Source organism: Mesoplodon mirus (genome assembly GCF_964341445.2).
Source record: "Mesoplodon mirus genome assembly, chromosome: 2".
Taxonomy (NCBI): Eukaryota; Metazoa; Chordata; class Mammalia; order Artiodactyla; family Ziphiidae; genus Mesoplodon; species Mesoplodon mirus.
Window position 1 is genome coordinate 137,268,471 of NC_138977.1, and position 27,518 is coordinate 137,295,988.

The following is a 27,518-nucleotide window of genomic DNA, read 5'->3' on the forward strand; positions in this document are numbered from 1 at the left end:
TAAATAAACTATAAAAGCTCACTCAAGAAAGCCTAGATTACCTAAATAGTCCTATATCTCTTTAAAAAATTAATTTGTTGTTAAAAACATTCTAACAATTCCTGGCCCAGATGACTTCATTGGCAAATTCTACCACTCCTATAAGGAATTAGTAATAACAATTGTATACAAACTATTCCAAAATATAGAAGAGGAAGGAATGCTTACCAACTCATTTATGAGGGCAGCATTCCCTGATACTAAAACCAGACAAAGATAATCCAAGAACATAAAAACTGATATTCCTCATTCCTCTAAAAAAAAAAAGCATACTGAATCTAGTAATGTATAAAAAAGATAATATGTCACAGTCAAATGAGGTTAGACTCTTAGACTAGCTCAACATTTGAAGACAAATCAATGTAATTTACAACATAAATAAACCAATTAAGACAAACCATATAATCATTTCAAAAGACCCAGAAAAAAGGCAAAACAAAAAATCAGCAGCCATTCATGATTAAAATCTCTCAGCACACTAGAAATAAATGGGAACTTCCTCAACCTAATAAAGGGCATCTATGGAAAACCTACAACTAATATCATACCTAATGGTGAAAGACTGAATGCTTTCCTCCTAAAATCAGAAACAATGCAAGGATGTCTTATCTTATAACTTCTATTCACCATCATGTTGGAGGTGCCAACTGAGGCAATAAGGGAAGAAAATAAATGAAAGCATAGTTAAATAGGAAATAGAACTGCATCTATTCATAGACAACATGATTATCTGTGTAGAAATACATCAATATAGAATATATCAAAGAATCTGTAGAAAAAGCTACTAGGCCTACTACTAGTAAGTTTATCAATATCACAGCATACAAAGTTGTATTAGGATTCTTCACAGTAAAAGAACCAATAGGATAGAAAAGGAGATTTAATATGAGGAATTGGCTTACAAGGTTATGGAGGATGAGAAGTCCCACAATCTGCCATCTATAAGCTGGAGACTTAGGAAAGCTAGTGATATAGTTCAGCCTGAGTCCAAAGGCCTGAGACCTAGGGGAGTCGATGATATAAATACCAGTCTGAGATGAGATGAGATGTCTCAGCTCAAACAATGAGACAGCAAAAAAGGAGCAAATTCCTCCCTCCTCCACTTTTTTTGTTTTATTCAGGCCTCAATGGATTGGATGATGTCCACCCACACTGGGGATGGCAAACTACTTTACCACGCTGACCAATTCAGATACTAATCTCATGCAGAAATAGCCTCACAGAGAAACCCAGAAGTACTGTTTAACCAGACATCTAGACATCCTCTGATCCAGTTAAGTTGACACATAAAATTAACATCACAAAGGATCATATAAAAAATTCAATCCTATTTCTACATACTAGCAATAAACAATGGATCATAAAAATTTGAAAGCACCATTTACAGCAGCACCAAAATCACAATATACTTAGGGACATAGCCAACAAAATGTGTACAAAATACACCAAAAACTATAAAACACTGAAGAACAAAAAAATACTTAACTGGAGAAGTATGCAATATTCATGGATTGGAAGATTCTGTTCCATTAAGATGTTAATTTTTCCTAAACTAATCTGAAGATTCAATGCAGTTCCAATCAAAATACCAGTTGGAGTTTTTATAGACACCAATAAGCTATTTTTATAATTTTATGAAAAGGCAAATAAACTAGAATAGACAAGACTTTTTTTTAAAAAAAGAAAAAAGGTGGAGGACATAGACTGATTTTAAGATTATAGTTATCAAGTTGTGCTAGTGGCAAAGGGATAAACATAGAGACAAGATGAACAGAATATAGAGTCCAAAATCTATACAACACATATAGTTAATTTGTTTTTGTCAAAGATCAAAAGGCAGTTCAATGGAGAAAGAATAAACTTTCCAACAAATGGTGCTGAAATCACTGGATATCCATATCCATACTTATATCATATACCAAAAAGAAAAAAAAAACAATTAACTCAAAATTGAATAGAGACCTGAATTCTGTAAAAGCTAAAAATATAAAGCCTCTAACAGAAAATCTTTGTGGCCAATAGCTCTGTTACATATATGTAAATACCACATAAGAAGTTAAAACCTACTTATATAAAATTAGACAACCAGGGGACTTCCCTGGTGGTCCAGTGGTTAAGAATCTGTTTTGCAATGCAGGGGACCCAGGTTTGATCCCTGGTTGGGCAGCTAAGATCCCACATGCTGCAGGACAACTAAGCCTATGTGCCGCAACTACTGAGCCCACATACCACAACTAGAGAGCCCACGTGCTGCAACTACAGAGCCCATGCACTCTGGATCCTGCACACCACAACTAGAGAGCTAGAGCACTGGAAATAATGAGCGTGTGCACTCTGTAGCCCACGCTCCATAACAAGAGAGAAAGCCTGCGCACCGTAACAAGAAGCCCGCACACTGCAATGAAAGATCCCATGTGCTGCAAATAAGACCCAACAGATCTGATAAATAAATAAATAAACAAACAGGCAAACAAATAAATAAAATTAGACAACTGGCTACCTGGCTACAAGTCTCCCCCTAAATGTCAGGTCCAGACTGGTTTTCAGGCTTATTCTCCTGAATTCCTCAGGGAATGAGATCTATTTTGTCTATTAAAGTTTGGGCTGTCACTCATCCTACTTCTAATTGGGTCTGTTGCACCAAAATGGAAGACCAAGGGATTGAGATCTTAATCAGACAAGACTCAGATCCAGGACTTGGAACAGGGGAATATTTCCAACTCGGTGTCCATTCCCCAAATCAAGGCAGGACTACACCCCATTTCAGGAGGAAGCAGCTAGAGTGGTCATCACCTCATTCCCTGAAAGATTTGAGGAAGGTTGAAACAGGAGTGGGGATTGAAACCGAGTCCCCTAAAACCAAGTTCCTCTGCCAAGTTTATGATTAAGCTCTCTGTCCAAAATGTTATTCCCTTTCTTGTCCAACAGGCTTTCTCAAGATTGAAGAGTAGCAAACAAAAGGGGGGATTGAAATTGGGCAGGACCCTATGGGGCCCTCCCAGGTACAAATTCTTTGTGTCCTCCATTTCTTGTATATAGGAAATAGGCTTCATTCAGCCTCCTAGACCCTCCCAGAGTTCCAAAGGGCATATTCAAACAGCTGCTAATCAAGGAAGTGAGGGAATGCAGAAACAAAGGAGGAGCATCAAGAAAAAATAGTGCAGAATGGGGCAAGGTCCTGGTTTCTCCTTAAAGAATATACATAACAATATATTGGGACTTTCCTGGTGGTTCAATGGTTAAGAATCCACCTGCAAATGCAGGGGACACGGGTCCAAGCCCTGGTCTGGGAAGATCCCATGTTCCGCGGAGCAACTAAGCCCTGAGCCACAACAACTGAGCCTGCACTCTAGAGCCCGCGAGCCACAACTACTGAGCCCACGTGCCTAGAACCCGTGCTCCACAACAGGAGAAGCCACCACAATGAGAAGCCTGCACACCACAAAGAAGAGTAGCCCCCACTAGCCACAACTAGAGAAAGCCCACATGCAGCAACGAAGACCCAGCACAGCCAAAAATAAAAACTAACTAAATAAATAAAATGTGTATTTCAATGTAAGCACACTTTAAAAAACAAAACAATATATTGTTGAGTTCTTCTACAGGAAGTAAGGTCCCACCCAGGTGGAAGACGGTAATTTCAGGCTCAGCACAAGAGTCCTAGAACACTGCCCTGTTACCTCACCACCAACCAGTCAGAAGAAAGTCACAAACCCAGCAGCCCTCACCCCAAATTCTGCCTACAAAAACTTTTCCCTGAAAACCATAAGGAAGTTTGGGCTTTTGAGCACAAGCCACTGTTCTCCTTGCATGGCCCTGCAATAAAACTTTCTCTGCTCAAAAAAAAAAAAAAAAAAGAAAAGTAAAAGAAAATCTTTGGATTTTGGATTAAGCAGAGATTTCTTACCTAGACACCAGACACCAAAAGCATAATCCACAAAAAAATTTTTAAATTGCACATCATTAAAAATAAGAAGTTCACATCAGTATCCCACAAGCTGTGCAGCATGGAAAAAAAAATTTCTACTCTTCAAAGGCACTTTTTTTTTTGGCCATGCCACGTGGCTTGCAGGATATCAGTTACCCAACCAGGGACTGAACCCAGGCAATGGCAGTGAAAGCACTGCATCCTAATTACTAGACCACCAGGGAACTCCCAAAAGGCCCTCTTAAGAAAATGAAAAGATAATCTCTAGATTGGGAGAAGATATGTGCAAATTACATATGTAATAAAGACTTGAACCAGAATAAATAGCTCTCAAAGGTCAGTAAGAAAACTCAAAAAAAAGTCAAAATATTTGAGCAGTCACTTCACCAAAGATATACTGATGGCAAATAACCACATGAAAAGATGCTCAGCATGTTTAGTCACAATGAGATACTAATACATACATATTAGAATGGCAAAAATTTTTTTAAACTTACGATACCAAGTGCTCATGATGACGTGGAGCTACTGGAACCCTCATACATTGCTGGTGGGAATGCAAAATGACACAGCCACTTTGGAAAACCATTAGAAAGTTTCTTATAAAGTTAAACATACACTTACCACACGACCCAGCAATCCCACTAAGTATTTACCCAAGTGAAATGAAGACTTACAGTCTCATCAAAACCTATAAGCAAATATTTGTAGCATCTTTATTCATAATCACCAAAACTAAAAAAAAACCCACACGTTCTTCAACTAATGCTTACATCCATGTAACAGAATATTACTTACCAGTAAAAAGGAACAAATAACACACAAAAATATGGATGAATCTCAAATGCATTACACTAAATGAAAGAAGTCAGACTCAAAGGGCTACACTCTACACAATCCCATTCATATGATATTCTGGTAAAGGCAAAACTATAGGAGTAGAAAATAGAAAACAGGCTGCCAAAGGCTAGGCATGGGGTTGACTACAAACAAGCATGGGAGAATTTGTGGGGAGTAATGGAACTGTGCTATAATTTGAGTAGGTGGTAGTTACATGAGTGCATCTGTCAAAATTCCCAAAACTGTATATCCAAAAAGTGTGAAATTTACTGAATATAAATTATACTTTATATTTTTTTAAAGAAAATAAAGAAAGAAGATAACTCTGGATCCTTGTAAGGTGGAGTGAAAGGAAAGAGATTAGGAGTTATTATAATTAACCAGTGGTAAAATGATGATGGCTTTTGCCAGGGTGATAGAAGTAGAGAAGGTGAGAAGCAGTTAGGTTCTGAATATATTTTAAAGGGTAATTGATATAAAGGAATAAGAAGGAATAAGAAATAGAAGTTGAAAAAGAAAGGGATCAAAGATAACATCAAGATTTTTTTTTACCTGTACAACTAGAAAAATGCAGTTAACATTTATAGAAATGTAGAAGTCTGGGAGGAGAAGTCCTTGGAAAGGCATGGTAATTCAGACTTTGGATTTTGAATATACAAAGTTTGACATGTTCATAAAATATCCAAGTGAAACTGTTGACTACACAGTTGGTTATTTATATGGAATATAGGATGGAGTCTGTACACATAAATTTGACACTCATTGGTATAAGGATTCTATTTAAAACCATGAAACTAAATACTATTTCCTGAGGAGTTATTGAGGATCAGAAAGAGAAGAGACTTGAAGACTAGGTGCTAAAGCATCCAAAGCTTGGGGAAATGGGGAAGAACCAGCAAATAAGACCCCCTGAAGTAGAATGAGAACTCAGTAAATAGTGTATAGGAAGAATGTGTTTCAAGACAGAGAATGATTGATCCAATGCTGTTGGGGAAGATGATGATTGATATGACCCCTCTTAAACACAGAGATCTCTAGAGGCACTATCAAAAGCTGATGTGGGGTGTGAGGGGCAAAAGCTTGTTTGAATCGGGTATAGGGGATAAACAGGAAGATAGATATTAAAGACAGTGAAAACAAACACCTTTTTTGCCTTAAATTCTATTTTGTAATAGCAATAGCAGTTCTTTTTATTACCATAATTGTTTTATAGCATTTTGCATCCTTTGGCCTTTCAATCTTTCTGTATACTTATAACATACCAAGAGCACAGAGCTGAATATTCTTTAAATCTAATCCATAATTGTCTTTATAACTGAAAGTTAATCTATTCAACATTTCTTATCATAGCAATACATTGATTTCTATTCTTAATTTTTGCTTATTCTTTCTGTTCATATTTTTAAAAATTGGAGATTATAACACATGAAGATTAATAAATGTATATATAGATTTAAAAATACAGTTGATTTAGAAATGAAAATGAGAACAAGAAATTAAGTATGGAAAAAATTTAAGCTTTCTAAAAACACTGTATTTAAAAAAAATCTTTTGGTAAATATCTGAGACTTTACTTAAAGAGCTTAATCACTTATAACCCAGGAAGGCAATATTTAAAAGAAACATAGAGTTGGTACTCACAAACCCACCAACTAGGCTAATACATAAATTACAGATTCAGGCAAACCCATTTGCAGACTTTCCAAATGGGATTCCTCCCTTTTCTCAGGAATTAAACACTATATTAATTTTTATTTTATTATAATTTTATTATACTTCCCCTTGTTCTTCATGGTTTCTACAGGCTATGCATGTATCCATGAATTTTATATGATGGCATTAAATTGATACATCCTCTACTTTTAAGATTAACCCATTTTGTCACATGTAGCTTTAGTTCTTTCATTTTCCACTGCTGCATATTTTTCCTTTCTATGAATATGCCACATATTATATTCTACTATAAATGGGTATTTTTTTAGTTTTCTTTTTTTTAATATTATGAACAATGTTGCTATAAATGTTCTTTTTGGTAAACATTTGCAACAGTATCTGTTGAAGTGAAACTGCTGGGTTATAATATGTTATGTCACCATGGTTTTAACTGGCAAATCACAGCAAAGTAGAGTATAATATCTTTTCATATTTACCAGCCATACAGTTTTCCTCTATGTGAAGCTCCAGTTTATGTTTTGTCAACTACTTTTTCTACTGATGTTAATCTTTTTTCATATTGACTTTTTAAAATAGAAGTATAGTTGATTTACAATATTATATTCATTTCAGGCATACAACATAATTCAATATTTTTATGGATTATACTCCATTAAAGTTATTACAAAACAATGGCTATATTCCCATGTACTATGCAATATATCCCTGTTGCTTATGTATTTTATACATAGTAGTTTGTATCTCCCCTCACCCCTTCCCTCTAATTTTTAAAAATATTTATTTATTTATTTATTTTTGGCTGCATTGGGTCTTCGTTGTTGCACGAGGGCTTTCTCTAGTTGCGGCGAGTGGGGGATACTCTTCGTTGCGGTGTGCAGGCTTCTCGTTGCAGTGGTTTCTCTTGTTGAGGAGCATGGGCTCTAAGTGCACAGGCTTTAGTAGTTGTGGCTCACGGGCTCTACAGCACAGGCTCAGTAGTTTTGGTGCACGGGCTTAGTTGCTCCGCAGCATGTGGGATCTTTCCAGACCAGGGATTGAACCCATGTCCCCTGCACTGGCAGGTAGATTCTTAACCACTGCACCAGCAGGGAAGTCCCTCTTCCCTCTAATTCTTTGTTACTTTTATGCATTGTAAAATTTATCTCTTTGGGACTTAACAACTTGGGAACGTGCCCATGGGATGATATTAAGTAAAATGAGTAAAATGAAGAGTGGTAGATATGATGCAATCCAAACTGTGCATATGGGAGAATATTTACTTATTGGCAATGGAAGGTGCTGATGGTTGACTAGATCACTGTCTTTAAGAAGGCTCCATTTTCAAATGAATCATATGTATTTTTGTAGCTGTGAACCATATCCTCCATGCTTCTTTCCTTTTGAAAATGGGATGCTATCTTCTTTCCCTTTGCACAGAGCAGTATATCTGCCCAGTTAAAAATAAAAATTATTGAGATTATCAGGGGACCAGAGTGTAATCTGTAGTTTATTCCAAGACTCTGCATATCTCTTTAATAGTTCTCATAAGGTATAGTCCAAGGTGCCAAACTAAACAAAGATGCTAACATGAAATCTTTGTTTATTTAAAATGTGGTCACTTCTTTTATCATGAAAAAACTACACACACTAACTCTGACTTCAATAATAACTTTAAATCACTTTGAGTCACTGAATTTAAAACTGTACTGTATGGTATAATTTATTAAAAAGTTAAAAGTAGATCCCGGGAATTTAAGTAAATTAATTAATTAAATAAAATACATCTCTTGGGACTTTAATTCTATGATGTGCTGAGGAGGATAAATCATCAATTTTAATTTACTCAAATTAAACAACACAAAAAATCTTGTAATTAGACTAAACATCCTTAGTGGAATACCCTAAGGATGTTTTTTTAAAAAAAGTTTAAAAGTATAAAGTTTTTAAAAGTTCAAAGCTTAAAAATTTAAAGAATTTTTTAAAAAGTAAGCTCCTTTTAGTATTTATAGTAATATTATTTAATATTATTGTTATTCTGAAGCTACTATATCATAGGATAAACAATTCTGTTACTGTGCTTAGGAATGATATTTTTTTCACATAAGTAAAACGTGGTACAAATATAAAATCTAACAAATTAAAATTAAAATCTGTAATCCTAAATTTGAACAAAAAATATCAATATAAATTTGTAATGTAATTTTCCTTAAAAAAAATTTCCAAGCTCTTTCAATAGAAAAGGCCTAGAAACAATGACCAACTCAGTAGCAACTAGAGTACTGACAAAGCTTAACCACCTGGCAAACAAGACAGTTAAGAGTCCAACTCCAGGGACTTCCCTGGTGGTCCAGCGGTAAAGGATCCGCTTTCCAATGCAGGGAACTGGAACTGCATCTTCAATCCCTGGTCTGGGAAGATCCCACATGCCACAGAGCAACTAAGCCCACACGCCACAACCACTGAGCCTTCTCACCTCAGCTAGAGAGCCCATGAGCTCTGGAGCCTGTGCACCACAATTACAGAGCCCATGTACTCTGGAGCCTGTGTGCCACAACTAGAGAGACAAAACCCACATGCTACAACTAGAGAGAAGCCTGCGCACCACAACTACAGAGCCCATGCACTCTGGAGCCTGTGCACCACAACTACAGAGAGAAAACCCACATGCCACAACTAGAGAGAAGCCTGCACACTGCAATGGAGAGCCCATGTGCCGCAACAAAAGATCCTGTGTGGGGGCTTCCCTGGTGGTGCAGTGGTTGAGAGTCCACCTACCGATGCAGGGGACACGGGTTCGTGCCCCGGTCCAGGAGGATCCCACATGCCGTGGAGCGGCAGGGCCCGTGAGCCATGGCCGCTGAGCCTGTGCATCTGGAGCCTGTGTTCCGCAACGGAAGAGGCCACAACAGTGAGAGGCCCGCGTACCACAAAAAAAAAAAAAAAAAAAAGATCCTGTGTGCCGTGACTAAGACCCAATGCAGCCAAAAATAATAAATAAATATAAACAAATGAAAAAATAATATTTTTAAAAAAGAGTCCAACTCCATTATCACAGAACAAAGCAATGAAAGGTGGATTTGGAGCTAAAAGTCAATAAACTGATAATTGGCCCAAGTATCAATAAGACAGTAGAGTAAAATCCATCTCATGTATTTATGAGATCAGAGTGATAATTTTCTCTTTTTTCAGTTGAAGTATAGTTGATGTACAACAGTATATAAGTTGTAGGTGTACAATATAGTGATTCACAATTTTTAAATGTTATACTCCATTTATAGTTATTATAAAATATTGGCTATATTCCCCATGTTGTACAATATACCCTTGTAGGTTATTTTACACATAATAGTTTGTACCTCTTAATCCCCTAACCTCATAATCCTTCTCCCCCCTTCCCTCTCCCCACTGTTAACCACTAGTTTGTTCTCTATATCTGTGAGTCTGTTTCTTTCCTGCTATATTCACTAGTTTGTATTTTTTAGATTCCACATATAAGTGAGATCATAGGGTATCTGTCTTTCTCTGTCTGATTTATTTCACTTAGTATAATGTCCTTCAAGTCCATCCATGTTGCTGCAAATGGCAAATTTTTTTTCCTTTTTATGGCTGAGTAGTATTCCATTGTATATCTCTATATACCACATCTTCTTTATCCATTCATCTGTTGATACATACTTAGGTTGTTTCCATACTTTGGCAATTGTAAATAATGCTGCTATGAACATTGGGGTACGTGTGTCTTTATTTTAAATTAGTGTTTTTGTTTTTTTAGATATATACCCGGACTGGAATTGCCAGGTCATATAGTGGTTCTACTTTTAGTTTTTTGAGAAACCTCCATACTGTTTTCCACAGTGGCTCCACCAATTTACATTCCCACTGACAATGTAGGAGCGTCCCCTTTCTCCACACCCTTGCCAACATTTGTTATTTGTGCTCTTTTGGATGACAGCCATCCTGAGAGGTGTGAGGTGATATTTCATTGTGGTTTTGATTTACATTTCCTTGATGATTAGCAATGCTGAGCATCTTTTCATGTGCCTGTTGGCCACCTGCATGTCCTCTTAGGAAAAATGTCTATTCAGTTTTTCAGTCCTTTTTTTAATCAGGTTGTTTGTTTTTTTGATGTTCCATTGTATGAGCTGTTTATATATGTTGGATATTAACCCTTTATTGGTCATATCATTTGCAAACAATTTCTCCCACTCAGTAGGTTGTCATTTCCTTTTGTCGATGGTTTCCTTTGTCATGCAAAATCTTTTACGTTTAATTAGGCCCCATTTGTTTATTTTTGCTTTTATTTCCTTTGCTTTAGGAGAAAGATGCAAAAAAAATTCCTGTGATTTATGTCACAGAGTGTTCTGCCCAAGTCTTCCTCTAGGAGTTTTATGGCTTCTGGTCTTACATTTAGGTCTTTAATCCATTTTGAGTTTATTTTGTATATGATGTAGAGAATGTTCTAATTTCATTATTGTACCTGTAGCTGTCCAGCTTTCCAAGCACCACTTATTGAAGAGACTGTCTTTTCTCCACTGTACATTCTTGCCTCCTTTGTTGTAGACTAATTGACCAGAGGTGCATGGGTTTATTTCTGGGCTTTCTATCCTGTTCTATTGATCTGTATGTATGCTTTTGTGCCAGTACCATACTGCTTTGATTACTGTAGCTTTGTAGTATCATCTTAAGTCTGGGATCCTGACTCCTCCAGCTGTTTTTCTTTCTCAAGATTGCTTTGGCTATTCCGGGTCTTTTGTGTTTCCATGCAAATTTTAAAATTATTTGTTCTAGTTCTGTGACAAATGCCATTAATATTCTGATAGGCATTGCACTGAATCTGTTGATTGCCTTGGGTAGTATGGTCATTTTAACAATATTAATTCTTTCAATCCAAGAAAATGGTATATATCTCCATCTGTTGGTGTTGTCTTCAATTTCTTTCATCAGTGAATTATAGTTTTCCAAGTACAGGTCTTTCAACTCCTTAGGTAGGTTTATTCCTAGGTATTTGATTCTTTTTGATGGGGTTGTAATTGGGATTGTTTCCTTAATTTCTCTTTCTGATAGTTCATTGCTATTGTATGGAAATGCAACCGATTTCTGTATATTAATTTCATATCCTGCAACTTTACCAAATTTTTTGATGAGCTCTAATAGTTTTGATCATAGTGATACTTTTAAAATAAAACAAAAAACCCAAAAAACCTCCTCATTGGTCAGCAAAGAAAGAGGTAGAGAACCATTTCATTACTTTGAAAACTAGTAAACAAAGTGAAAGAATTAAGCATTTATTCCCTCTCCTATAAGAACTCTATCTCAGGAAAAACAAATAGTCAATTAAGGGAAATGCTCTTTATGGAAGTAATCTACTAAATTAAGAAGGAATTATGAAAATAGAATTATCACTATTTTGAAGCCCCTTGTGAAATAAAACTTCAAGCAATGATTATCAAAGAGAGACACCAAAGAGAGACAATCGAGCATTATGTGCCTCCTGGTATAAGTATTCAACACAACATATGACATATTCTTGCAAAAATGTGAGCCTCAATCTATTCAAGCCTCTGTATCAAAATCACAGTTAAAGAAAATTCAGGACCAGAAAATGGTTGGTGAAACCATGGGATGCAATCAGCAAAGTCCAGAATGTAAGAAATTCTACAGGACAAACAATCTAGTTTCTACAACAATAAAGTTCAAGGGAAAAAAAACACAACAGTATGAACCTATATACTAAAAGAGACATATCAACCTACTGCAATGTTTGGAGTTTATATGGATCCTGATTTTTTTTTTAAGTGATGAATGAGAAAATTTGAACACCAACTAGATATTTTATATTAAGGAATTACTGTTAATTTTAGATGTGTTAATGGTACTGGCTTATTTATGTGTTAAAATAGGTAGTCCTTATCTTATTAAAGACACATACAGAAATATTTAGAAATGAAAAAATATGAATAATATGATTGGGAGTTTGTTTCAAAATAATCCAAGTGGGAGGTAAAGAGAATGAGTGGAGTCAAGATAAAATAAAATTGGCTATGAGATGATAAAGCAGCTAATGGGTAGGTAATGGGTACATGGGGTTTCATTATACAATTTGCTTTATTTCTGTATATGTCTGAAGTTTTCCAAATTAAAAGATTTTCTTTAACCTGCCTTCAGGAAAAACTATAATAAAATCAGTTACACTTGCCTGAAAATGTCAGATTCAATTTTATGTATCTCCTAAATGTACTTACACTTTCACACAAAGCTAAGGCCTTAAAGCAAAAGAATGATGCTAGTGTTATATTTTAAGGAATCAGCAAGTGAGTGAAAATTTTTCCTTATTTTGCGAAGAGAAGCATTCCCAGCAATCTCAAAATCAAATGAGACACATAAAGAAACCAACCAATTCAGCCTACTTTAAAGTAAGCGTTTGGGTTTGAGCATGAAGTGGTGTTATAATTCCTGGATCACCTTTGCGATTACCTGTCTATTCACCAAGAGTAAGGTGGGCTTCCAACTATGATAATTTACTACATGGCTGTCTTACCAAATTTACAATCTGTATTTTTAAGTCTCTAAAATGTTTTGAAGTTCACCAAAGGATAAATAAAAGTTTAGTTTTAAATTTCTAGTCTTTTACCAGATATCTAAATGTTTTCCACAAATAAAAAAGAGGCAAATTTTAAAAACAATTTAGAACTGCTTTAATATTATTCAGACACTTACACAAAAGCAGATTTACATACCTTGCCTGGACTGTGAAGGTGCTACAGGAACTTCTTGGTTTGGCTCAAAAGGAAGTTCAGGTGTTAGGTTTTCAAACTGCTCTTTACTAATGAGATTTAGCTTCTTAAAGTTCTCAACTTCTTGCTGAAGTAGAATGGAGAAATCTAATTACTAAACTGGCTAATAGAGTAACCAACAGACAATAATTGATACTAATCTCAAAAAATGAGTTTTAAAAACAGGAATTGATTGCAACCGAATAGAAAAGATATTCTAATAAAGAATCTAGCATTATACTTAATAATAATTAATATTCAGAGTCTAAAAGAGGCATCAAGAATCCTAAAATATTATGACTATTTTATAATTAAAATACATTATAAGAACACACATTCTTATCATTAACTATTTGTTGAGCATTTACACATAAGACCACTAGAGTATTATAGAGGTTACAGAGTAATCCAATTCATGTTCCCTACCCTTAAGGAATTTACAAGTTAGATGGAAAGAAAGAAATGCACACATAAAAATAATATTAGACAGTGTATGAAAAGTGGATAGTATTTGGTATATGAATTGAGATCATAAGGGAGGCATCACAGAAGAGATGGGACAAAGCAGCTCCTTAGAATGAGAATTTAGAGAAAGGGAAAAGCATCCTAAATTAGGTACTATGAGCAAAGATGAGAAGCTTGGGGGCTTCCCTGGTGGCGCAGTGGTTGAGAGTCCTCCTGCTGATGCAGGGGACGCGGGTTCGTGCCCCGGTCCGGGAAGATCCCACATGCCGCGGAGCGGATGGGCCCGTGAGCCATGGCCGCTGAGCCTGCACATCCGGAGCCTGTGCTCCGCAATGGGAGAGGCCGCGACAGTGAGAGGCCCGAGTACTGCAAAAAAAAAAAAAAACAAAAAACAAAAACAAACAAACAAAAAAAGATGAGAAGCTTCGAATAAGCAATCATTTATTAGAAGATAATTCAGTAAATGACAAGATTTGTTTAGAACCAATGGTCTGGTAAGGAAGCTGGAGAAAGTTAATAGACCTTTAACACTAGTCCAAGAAGTTTCTGCTCTTTTTCTAATAGTGGGAAACATGTGATGAAACATAATCCTAGATGGCTCTGAAGGTTCATTTCCAAACCCCTTTTATAAGCTTAGTAGCAAGGATACTGCGTAGGTCTAAGCTGTTAGCTCAAAGGATAAATGGGCCCATCCCTGCCCCTAGGGTCCCTTTCTAATTTTTGTTACATAATCACATAGATGTTCCCTGCCCTGACCTACATATATGTAAAACATTACAGAGGTGGAGGCCATTCTCTACTGGAAGGTCATCGGGCCATAATGCACAAAGACTATCGAAGCCTGGCTGAAGCTGTGGGGAAAGAAAAAAAAAAGAGTTTGAGGGACTACTTGCATTCTATTACTTCTGGTAAGTTTTCCCAGTAAACGCTGTATCACATCTACACTACTCCTCAGTGCTAATTGGTCCATGATCCTTTACAGAGTAACATCTAAAATAGTGTAAGGAGGTAAAAGACATGACAAAAGTATCTGTCTGATGAGCCAAATTAAACATCACCATTACAAAATAGTTGTGGCATCTTGCTCTTAACAGCTATCCAAACAATCTTTTCCTTCTGTCTTCAAACATGAATGTTACTTGACAGTTCACACCATTTATTAGATACAGTTAGCCTTTTAAACTAGGATCTATCTTCTTTTCATGAAAATGCCTTAAATGATTACTTCCCCTATACCAAAATTGCTTTCCCAAAAGTCTTCAATAACCTCTTCAAGCTAATTGAGTCATTACTCTTCATTGTCCCTTATCTTGCTACAGAGCTTGCTATTACCAATTCCCACTTCAATGAACATTTATTGTATGTTTATCATATGCCATAAATGAATAAACACAGTTCTATTCTGATGGGAACACAAATAATACGTTTCTGTTTTGTTTTTAACTTTTAAAACTAATTATGAAAAAAAAACTAATTATGGTATAACACACCCCAGTTTACATATATATGTATACACACACACTAGAGAAGGGCATAAATCATAGGTATATATCTCAATAAGTCAAAAGTGAACAGACCTGTGGAACCACCATTCGGGTAAAGATGATATAACTATCACACTAGAAGTACCCTTCATGCTCCTTCCTATCACTGCCCTGTCTTTCTTCCTAAAGACAGCCAATACTCATACTTTAATTCTATAGATTCATTTTGCCTGTTTTTGAATTTTATAAAAAAGTAATCATAATGTATGTTTTCTTTAACACAAAATTATCTTTATGAGATTCATCTATAGGTTGTGGCTCTACAGCAGAGGTCAACAAACTACAGCCCCTAAAGGCCAAAGTTTGTCTTTGTAAATAGTTTCATTGGAACACAACCACATCCATTTGTTTACATATTGCACACGGCTGCTCCAATGCTACAACTGCAGGGTTGAGTAGTTGCCATAGTCAATGTATGACATACAAAGCCTAAAATATTTACTACACAGCTCTTTACAGAAAAAGTTTGTCCATCCCTGCTCTACGGTACTCTATTGTATGATCAAACCACAATTTTAAAAAAAATCCATTCTAGGGACTTCCCCCGTGGCACAGTGGTTAACGATCTGTCTGCCAATGCAGGGGACACAGGTTTGAGCCCTAGTCCGGGAAGATCCCACATGCCATGGAGCAACTAAGCCTGTGCACCACAACTACTGAGCCTGCGCTCTAGAGCCCACGAGCCACAACTACTGAGCCCACGTGCCACAGCTACTGAAGCCTGCATGCTTAGAGCCCGTGTTCTGCAACAAGAGAAGCCACCGCAATGAGAAGCCTGCACACCACAACGAAGAGCAGGCCCCGCTCACCGCAACTAGAGAAAGCCCACGTGCAGCAACGAAGACCCAACGCAGATAAAACTAAAAATTAATTTATTTTTTTAAAAAAGATAAATACAGGGCCTCCCTGGTGGCGCAGTGGTTGAGAGTCCGCCTGCCGATGCAGGGGATACGGGTTCGTGCCCCGGTCTGGGAGGATCCCATATGCCGCGGAGCGGCTGGGCCCGTGAGCCATGGCCGCTGGGCCTGCGCATCCGGAGCCTGTGCTCCGCAACGGGGGAGGCCACAACAGTGAGAGGCCCGCATACCGCAAAAAAAAAAAAAAAAAAAAAAAAAAAAGATAAATACAAAAATTCATTCTACTGTTGATGAGCATCAGGTCCTTTCCAGACTATAGCTGTCATAAATAATGTTGCTATAAATATGTTTTTACAGAACACTTATTTGGTGAACATATTTTTTTTACCTTTTTGTAAATTGAAGTATAGTTGATATACAATATTATATGTCACAGTAATGCACAATTTTTAAATTTTATACTCCATTTACAGTTACTATAAAATATTGGCTATATTCCCTGGATATGTACAATATATCCTTGTAGCTTATCCTATACCTAATAGTTTGTACTTCTTACTACCCCACCCCTGTATTGCCCCTCCCTCCTTCCCTCTCCCTACTGGTAACCACTAGTTTGTTCTCTGTATCTGTGAGTCTGTTTCTTTTTTGTTATATTCACTACTTTGTTGTATTTTTTAGATTCCACATATAAATGAGATCATACAGTATTTGTCTTTCTCTGACTTATTCACTTAGCATAATGCCCTCCAAGTCCATCCACTTTGCTGCAAATGGCAAAATTTTGTTCTTTTTATGGCTGAGTAGTATTCCATTGTGTGTGTGTGTGTATGCATGTTGTGTGTGTGTGTGTATACCACATCTTCTTTATCCATTCATCTTTTGATGCACACTTAGGTTGCAGTCATATTTTGGCAATTGTACATAATGCTGCTATGAACATTGGGTGCAAGTGTCTTTTTAAATTAGTGTTTTTTGTTTTTTTCAGGTATATATCCAGGGCTGGAAATTCCAGGTCACATGGTAGTTCTACTTTTAGTTTTTTGAGAAACCTCCATACTATTTACCACAGTGGCTCCACCAATTTACATTCCCTCCAACAGTGTAGGAGGGTTCCCTTTTCTCCAAACCCTTGCCAACATTTGTTATTGTGTTCTTTTAGATGGGAGCCATCCTGACAGGTGTGAGGTGATATTTCATTGTGGTTTTCATTTACATTTCCCTGATGATTAGTGATGCTGAGCATCTTTTCATGTGCCTGTTAACCACTCGCATGTCCTCTTAGGAAAAGTGTTTTTTCAGTTCTTTGGCCCATTTTTTAATCAGGTTTCTTTTCTTTCTTTTTTTTTTTTTTTTGATGTTCCATTGTATGAGCTGTTTATATATGTTGGATATTAACCCCGTATTGGTCATACCGTTTGCAAATAATTTCTTCCATTCAGTAGGTTGTCATCTCCTTTTGTCGATGGTTTCCTTTGCCATGCAAAATCTTTTAAGTTTAATTAGGTCCCATTTATTTTTCTTGTTTTTATTTCCCTTACTTTAGGAGATGAATCCAAAAAAAATTCCTGTGATTTATGATGACATACATTTTTATTGAGTATTTACTAGGAGTGGAATTGCTGAATCAGGTGGTGCACTTCAACTTTAGTAGAAAATGCAAATATGTTTTCATAGTAGTTGTACCTATTTACATTCCCATTAGCAGTATATCAAAGTTCCTATTGCTCTACATCCTCATCAACACTTGGTATTGTCAGTTTTTAAAAATTTAGTCTTTTTGAAAAGGACCAAACTATGGATATAAACAACAATTTGGATGGACCTCAAGGGCATTAAGATTAAAAAAAAATATATCAATCTCAAACAGTAACATGCTGTATGATTCCATTTATATAACATTCTCAAAATGACAACATTATAGAGATGGAGAACAGATTAATGGCTACCAGGGATTAGGAACAGCAGAGGGGAGGCAGATGGGTGTAAGTTTAATAGCACAAGGGAGATCTTTGTGGTGATAAAATAATTCAGTGCCTTGACTTTGATGGTAGTTATGTGAATCTACATGTGATAAAATGATACAGAAGTATACACACACATTTGTGATAATAAACATCAATTTCCTGGTTTTAATATTGTGGTTTAATTATCTAAGCTATCAGATTTAGTTAGATTTAATTATCTAAGATAACCTTTCAAGGTTATCTGGGTGAAGTGTACACTGGACCTCTCTGCACTATTTTTCCAGCTTCCTATAAATCTATAATTATCTCAAAAATTTGAAAAATTTAAATATGTAGCCACTCTGGTATATGTGTTATCTCGTTGTGGTTTTAATTTGTATTTCTCTGATTATTAATAATGATGAAAACCTTTAGTATATTTTATTTGGATAATTATTTTTGATGACTATCCAATTCTATTGCTCATTTTCCTATACAGTTGTCTTTCTCATTGATTTGTATGAGTTCTTTACAAAATGTTGTAAATGTCTTTTTTCCACTCTGTACCTTACCTTACTCTCTTATGGTGTCTTCTGTTGAAAAGTTCTTTTTAATGTAGTAGATTTTATCAATCATTTGCTTCATTGTGTTATTTCCTGTTTAGTAAATCTTTCTGTACTAAAAGATCATGGAAATATTATCTTAATCTTTTATGAGTTTTATTATTTTGACGTTCACATTTAAAACTACAATATATCTAGAATTGATTTTTCTGTGTATGGTATAAGGGTTAATGTGCACTTGAAAAGAATGTGAATTCTGCAGATGTCAGGTGCAGTATTTCATTTCTGTCAATTAAGCCAAGTTTTTTAACTGTGGTGTTCACATTTCCCACATCCTTACTGATTTTTTCATCTGCTTGCATCTTTCTTGATAAGGTATATTAAAACCTCCCACTATGATTATAAATTTGTCTATACACACCTATCAATTTTTGTCTTACATATTTTGAGGCTGCTATTAAGTGCATACAAGTTAGAACTAATATATTTTCTGGTGCAACTAAACTTTTTATGATTATGAAATGTCCCATTTAATCTTGAATAATTCTTTTTGCCTTAAAAATCTACTTTACCCATAGAGTTATACCAACTTTGTTGTGGTTAGTGTCAATATTTATTTAAATCTACACATGCATTTACCATTTCCATTGCTCTTTATTCCTTTTTGTACCTTCACCTTCTTCCTGGAATCATTTTCCTTTGCCTAAAATATTTCCTTTGTACTTTCTTTAAAGCATATCTGCTGAAAATACATTTTCTCAGTTTTCATATGTCTGTTGGTTATTTCACCTTCATTTTTAAACAGCTTCACTGAGATATAATTTACATACCATAAAATTCACCTATATTGTGTACCCTCCAACTATTTGTTTACCTTTATTTGTGAACACTAGTTCCCTTCCAGTACTGTGATTATACCATCCCATTGTCTCCCAACTTCCATTATTTCTGCTGAAAAGTTAGCTCTAAGTCTTACTATTGATGCTTTTAAAGAAATCTGTCCTTTTTCTCTGGCTTTTGTTATTTATTTTCAGCAGTTTTAAATTATAACCTTGATGTGGTTTCCTTTATATTTATATTCTTTGGAGTTCATAGGACCTCTTGAATTTATCCCTTGCTATATCTTTCATCAGTTTGGTAAAATGTGAGCCATAATTTCTTCAAATAATATTTCTGCCTTATCCTCTCACTCCTCTCCTCTGAGAATCCAATCAAATGTATGTTTGAGCTTGGGACTGTATCTCCTATGTCTCTGACACTATTTTCTTTATTTTCCACTTTATTTTCCAGGGAAGACCACATTTAAAAAGCAGGTGGAAATTGTACACTCAAAAATGGTTAAAACTGTAAATTTTCTGTATACATATTTTACCATAATAAAAAAAAGACACCCCCCAGTAAAGGCAAGCATGTCATTTTGTCATGTCATAAGGTATGAAAAGTGCTAAGCAATGGGGACATAATATTGGTATACAAGAGCCATCTTGAGAAAGTTCTAACCTGACCAAATTTGAAACATTTGAACATCAAAATGAATAACTGGAATGGAATGGTCTCCATTCAAGAGTCCATACTGACATTAAAAAGAGAGAGAGACAGAAACAGAGAGAGAAGAGAAAGTTAAAATACAAAATAGAAAATGAATGGAAAGTTCTCTTTTACAGAAGAATGCTCACTGACATAGAGGGAGTAGCAAATAAAAAATTACCATCTTATTATCACCATAGTAAAACTGATTCAGGCAAAAGTCATCAATGGAAGCTAAAACACTAAGTGAAGACTGCTGGGGAACACAGCTTTAAAATATTACTCCAGAGATCACTTATTAATTACAAAGGGAAGCAGATACCTTCTTCATCTGTTTGCAGAAGACCTATGAAGGAAAGTGACAACATGAAAACCAAATGACATCATTATGTCTCCTGAGGTGATATACCAAAGAGGGCACATAACCTATGTAATATTCCTGCCAAAAATATTTAACCTAAAGCTAGTCATATGGAAATACCAGGCAAACCTAAACTGAGGGATATTTTCCAAAACTATTGGCCTGGATTCTTCAAAAATGTCAATGCCTGCACCCCTATATTCATAGTAGCACTATTTACAATAGCCAAGACATAGAAACAACCTACATGTCCATCAACAGATGAATGGATAAGAAGATGTGGTGTGTAAGTATGTGTGTGTGTATATATATATATATATATATATATATATATATATATATATATACAAAATAAAATATTACTCATCCATAACAAAGAATGAAATAATGCCATTTGCAGCAACTTGGATGGACCTAGAGATTATCATACTAAGTGAAGTTAAGTCAGAAAGACAAATACCACATGGTATCACTTACATATGGAATCTAAAATATGACACAAATGAACTTATCTACAAAACAGAAACAGACTCACAGACATAGAGAACAGACTTGTGGTTGCCAAGGGGAAGGGGGGACAGGGGAGGACTGGATTGGGCATTTGGGACTAGCAGATGCAAACAATTACATATAAAATGATAAACAACAAGATCTTATTGTATAGCACAGGGAACTATATTCAGTATCCTGTAATAAACCGTAATGGAAAAGACAAAAAAAAAAAAAAAAAAAAGAAAAAAAGCCAATGGCATGAAAAGCAAAAAAAAAAAAAAAAAAAAAAAAAGCTGAGGAATTATTCTAAATTATAGAAAATTAAAATTATGTAATTCTAAATGCGATACGTGATTCTTGGAGTTGGTGTCAAAAAATAAATAAAAAGTTATAAAGGACAGTATTAAGACAATTAAAGAAATCTAAATATAGGCTATATATTAGATATAGCATTCTATCAAGACTAAACTTTCTATGTTTGACAACTATTGTTATGTAGGAGAATGTATTTGTTTTTAAGAGATACAGGCTTTATATTTAGGGATAAAGTGGCATAGTGTCTATAATTAACTCACAGGTGGTTCAAAAAATTCACATACATATTATACATATCCCTTTGGTTCAGCATTTCATTTCACCCCTGGATTATTATAAATAAGTTTTAACTTATTTACTGCTCTGACCTAAGCTAATGCCTGTTATATTAAACCTTACTAAACCATATTTTGATCATACCACTTTTCTTTGTAAGAACTGCAATTGCTCCTTATTCTAAATTCCTACATAGATTTAAAGACACTTCACAATCTGCTCCCATCCCACCTACCCAATCTTCAATTTCAGTACATCACAATAGTACTAACATTTTTAACTTAAAGAAATTTGATTATACTTGTTCAGCAATTACAGTAACTTTTTAAGTTATTATTTTTTAATGCAACTGCCATTCTATTCAATGAACATATGCAGTGAAGTAATTAAGCCCTAAAATGTTAATTCACATAAAGAAAAACCCAACAAAAGGATGCATACATTTTAATAATGTCCTGACCATTAAAAGGTAAAGTATCTAGGGAATTCCCTGGCAGTCCAGTGGTTAGGACTCCGCACTTCCACTGCCGGGGGCCTGGGTTTGATCCCTGGTCGGGGAAATCCTGCAAACCATGCAGTGCGGCCAAAAAAAAAAAAAGAGAGATTAAAAGGTGAAGTATCTAAACAAGTATAGTTTCACCATATCCTCAAGGACCTAATTTTATAATTAAAGGCTTTCATGTTTTAAAAAAGCTGAGAAACACTTGACTAAATTTGAATTATTTTAAAAATCAGCCTCTTAAGAAAAAGATGACCAAGAACAGGAAGAGCCACCAAGTTAGAATCTTCATAAATTTGCTCAAGTGCTTCAAACAGTGAAACACTCGAATATTTTATAAATATGATCCTGCTACATTACTATATATATGATAAATTTACATATGCATATTATGATGTGGGGCTATGTTTAAAACCACATACGTATTTTACAAGTCGCTTAAAGGACTTTTAAGAGTATTTTGGCCATACTCAGTTTTCAACTTAAAAGGACTCTAGAACCAATTCCCAAATAATATTTAACTCCAGTGCATTAGAGAAGACACATAAGTTAGGTCTTAGACCTATCAGTGTTGAACAACTTTTCTTTACTCAAGAAACAATAATTTAAAAATTGCAAACTGTATTTTTCATAAATTATCTTTATCAGGATATTAAAAAGTACATCTGTGTTACACATCACTGCAATTCCATCAAAGAAGGAATAGGCCAGATTTTATAAACTACATAATTTACATTGTAATAGCTAACTTAAACACTATTTTTTAAGGAGATACTTTAGAAACTGATTTTTCATTTATTGACATACATTGTTTTAGTATTGAATTCTTAGTCACTCTTCAATCCACTTTCTTTGAGACACAACATTTTCATCATCACTGTTCTTTGCAACAATCACAAGGCTTTAACATTTTTTTAAGAGACAGTCCACCTACTTACAGCACCAGAGGCTACTTTCTGTCCTCACCTCTCTTTTCTCCATTTTCCCCCTTCAAGTCAAGCCAACTGGTTACCTTCACTAGCTAGACTACCTATTCTGTTTTGATTTTGTACATTTCTAGATAGTGCCTAAAAACTAAGGAAAAGTTCTTGCGTGCATCAAGGGATGGAAATTCTGGTAAAAGTTATAAGGGGGCAAATTTTACAACCACTGTTTTAGCAGTGGGAAAAAAAATTTTCTCTGCCACAGAAACCTGAAAAATAAATCAAGCAGAGTCCCAGGAAAAGGCAAGAAATGAGCCAGTTGTTTAGGGCTGACAAGTCTACACCTTAAATCAAACATACAAAAGAGGTTCCTAGTCTGAGCTCAACAAACAGGGGAAACATAAAGGACCCTGGGCCTGTAAACTCCACGACATCAGGGACTTGCTATTTATTTTCCTCAACACTGTACACAAGTGCCTATCACTAAGCTTGACACCTCACAGGTACTCCGATATCTGTAATGAATGAACAAAGAATGGATGACTGAATGAAAAACAAGACAGAAACTGAAGTCAAGAAGAATGCGTTCCAAAGGAAGATATTTTTTTGTGGTTTTTTTTTTTTTTTTTTTTTTTTTGGTCAGGAGTACTGAACAAAACAGTGGGTCCTAGATTAAGTGTTTTGTTAATTATAATATAGAATATTCATTACTAGGGCCAAGTTTAAGCCTAACCCTTCTCTATAATGCCTCCCTTGACTACGCCAACCCAAATTCTTTCATCCAGGTCTTTTAAAATAATTCTTAGTGTGAACTATATGTATACAGTTTAAAAATTAATAGCTGTGAATACCACCTGTTACCACCATCTAGGTTAACAGAACACTGCCAATACCTTAAAGTTCCTTGTTTGCTTCTGCCCAATCACATTCTCTTCCTTTTCTCCAGAGGTACTGCTCTATGGATTTTAGTGAAGGTCATTTCCTAACTGTTCTTTTGTTAGCCACCTTTGAAAGTTCCCCTAAGCAATATATTTCACTTCCCCTGTTTTTGAACTTTATGTAAATAAAATCATATTTTAATATGATAATATAATATAATATACTACATATATTCCATGAATAACATTCACCAAATCTTTTTTAGTTTAATTTTTATTTGGGAATTTTTCTAACATATGCAAAAATAGAACAGTATACTGAAGCCCTATATATCCATTACCTAGTTTCAATTATCATCATTTTACCATTCTCTTATTTGATCTACACTGGCATTACTTTAAAAATCATCCCCGGGCCTCCCTGGTGGCGCAGTGGTTGAGAGTCCGCCTGCCGATGCAGGGGATACGGGTTCGTGCCCCGGTCTGGGAGGATCCCATATGCCGCGGAGCGGCTGGGCCCGTGAGCCATGGCCGCTGGGCCTGCGCATCCGGAGCCTGTGCTCCGCAACGGGAGAGGCCACAACAGTGAGAGGCCCGCATACCGCAAAAAAAATAAAAAATAAAATAAAATAAAAAATAAAAATCATCCCCATTTCTTTGTTTCTAAGCAGCTCCAGTCATGGTGCTGGTGTTACCCTTTCCTGGTTGTAGGTGGCTGTCTCTCCTGTCTGTAGAATTCTGGCCTGAAAATACCAGCTGGTACACCAAACTAAGCAGCTTCAACAGGGACATTATTTCCTCCTAATATCAGTTCAGTAACTGGATTTGGTTTTTTACTATTGTACACTTCTGGCAAAGAGGGAAAATAATAGTTCCTCAGTCTTCCTTTGTTTTTGCATTAGATTTTGATACTTCAGACTGTAAAGGGCTTTGGGGGATGATACTGATATTACCTGTGATAGCAGTAATTTTACTAAAGCAGCTGCATTGAAATTCACTTGGGTTTTCTCTCATTATCAGATTCTATTCCAAACAAGTATTCTGTAAATCCAAATGGATTACCAGTGTGCTATAGATTTATTATAGAACAACATTCTATGTTTGGTCTATATTGAAAATAGTTTAAGTTAGTCTTATCATCTAAAATATTTTAAAATGTTCTTTACATGAAAATTTATTTTGTATTTTTAAAACTTCAGGGACTTTATCTATTTTTCTAAGTCAGTTAACTACTTTTTAAAAAAATATTTTGTATCTACTTTTGTAACTTCATCAGAATAAAACATATTGAAAGAAAAAAATCATCCCCATTTCTGTATCTATGATTAATTTATTTCACTGTTAAATACCAAACCATTATACACAAAGACACAATTTATCCATTATACTATTTTGGACATGATATGAAATTGATGCTTATTAGATATCTGTGTGTATACACATACATTTAGAAATGGAATAGATGTTTCCTAGGATGCATAAATAGACAACTTTAGTAAGTAATATTAAACTGTTTACAAAGATGGTTGTAACACGCAACAACACAGACGGGCCTAGTGTGTATTATGCCTAGGGAAATAAGTCAAAGAAGACAAATACTGTATATTATTACTTACAAGTGGAATCTAAAAAATAAAATAAATGAATGAATATAACAAAACAGAAACAGACTCACAGATATAGAGAACAACTAATGGTGACCAGTCGGGGGAGGGAGTGAGAAGGGGCAAGACAGGAGTAGGGGATTAAGAGGTACAAACTACTATGTATAAAATAAATAAGCTTCACGTATATATTGTATAGCACAGGGAATATAGCCAATAATTTATAATAAATCTAAATTGAGGATAATCTATAAAAATTCTGAAGCACCAGGATGTACACCTGAAATTAATATAATACTGTAAATCAACAATACTTCAATTTTTAAAAAAAGATGGTTCTAACAATTTAATCTAGCACCAACTGTGGTATGTGAGTTCCTATTGTGCCATTCTTTACAAAGACTTAATACTGTCAGACTTTAATTTTATGATGTAACAGTTATGATCTTCTGCCTCTGCATATGATAGAGTAACTGATACAAGCCTACTTCTCCCAACGAAAATAACCATAAACTGATATAAAGTAACTATTTTGGCATTGGGTAACTAGCAATGCAAGATCCCGATCTCTGAAAGAAGAGAAATTCACAAGGTGGACTCCACAATCACCCCAGCTCTCTTTTCTCAGTACAATTTACCAACCACAGCACAGCAAGCTTCAGCCCAAGCAAAGAATGGCTGTCCTGCTGAGCTGGGAAGGTAGTGCTTAGCATTCAGGGAAGCTGAAGCAGTGGAATCTATAGAGCAGAACACTGAGGAAGAGGGAGCTAATTAGTGTTGGAGGGGGCAATACCCCTTGTGAGTAGGGGGTCAGACCCCTGTGAGTCCTTGGCTGAAGGCTGAGCTACATACATAGAGAATAAGACTCCCTGAGACATATCCAAAATCAACTGCAAAGGGACTGAGCTGAACAGTTATATTAAAGGTCCAATAGCATTGGGAGATGATGACATATAGACCCCATTGAGAATGGAGACCCCTTGTTAACCACTCATAAACACCCAGGGCATCCAGGTGAGATAAACTTTAAAAATTAGGCCAGGCTACAGAGTAAGGCCCACATCCTACAGTAAGACCTACTCTAGATTCCCTAGCAGAGTCTAACACAAAACCTGATAAGATGTTGAGGAGACATAGGGTTTAGAGGCTAAGCTCTACCAAGTTAGAGAGGTTTTCCACAGATCTGACCTAACAAAGAATAAAACCAAGCCCCAAAACTTTCCAAGTTGTCAGGCCAATAAAAAAAAAAAACTCAACATTCCTCAGAGGAAGATGGCATAATCTATAAGCTCTACAGTGTAATACCTAAAATGTCTAGTAAAAAAACATTTCACATTTAATATCTAAAATGTGAAAAGAAACAGGAAGATGTAACACATAGTCAAGAAAACAACCACAACAACCACAACAGTCAATAGAAACTGTCTTCCTGATGTCTCAAATGTTGGATTTTGCAATAGGGACTTTAAAGCAAATACTACAGTTAAGTTTGACGAACCAAAGGAAAAGATGGTCTGAATGAGTGAACAGATAGGAAATCTCAGCCAAAAAAGTAGACTACAAAAAAAATAAGTTATAGAACTGAAAACTTTGTACTTGGGTGAGCTTTAGAATGGAGATGGCAGACAAAAGCTAGTGAAAATAAAGACAGATTTGTAGACATAATTTAATGTATAAAACAGAGGGAAAATAGCCTGCGAGCCACAACTACTGAGCCCACATGCCACAACTACTGAAGCCTGTGTGCCCTAGAGCCCACGTGCTGCAACTACTGAGCCACGTGCTGCAACTACTGAAGCCCACACACCTAGAGTCCATGCTCCTCACCATCACCTTGATACCAAAACCAGACAAGGATGTCACAAAGAAAGAAAACTACAGGCCAATATCAATGATGAACATAGATGCAAAAATCCTCAACAAAATACTAGCAAACAGAATCCAACAGCACATTAAAAAGGATCATACAACATGATCAAGTGGGGTTTATTCCAGGAATGCAAAGATTCTTCAATATATGCAAATCAATCAACGT

At 35.6% G+C, this 27,518-nt stretch overlaps 1 protein-coding gene across 1 annotated transcript in view; it reads right to left on the reverse strand.

Moving 5' to 3' along the window:
• The window catches only part of LARP1B (La ribonucleoprotein 1B), a 146,132-nt gene that overhangs the window by 51,132 nt on the left and 67,482 nt on the right, over positions 1-27,518 (reverse strand). Inside the window, 1 exon segment of the mRNA XM_082642345.1 lies at positions 13,198-13,321. Within this exon segment, the coding sequence (XP_082498471.1) occupies positions 13,198-13,321 (124 nt within the window).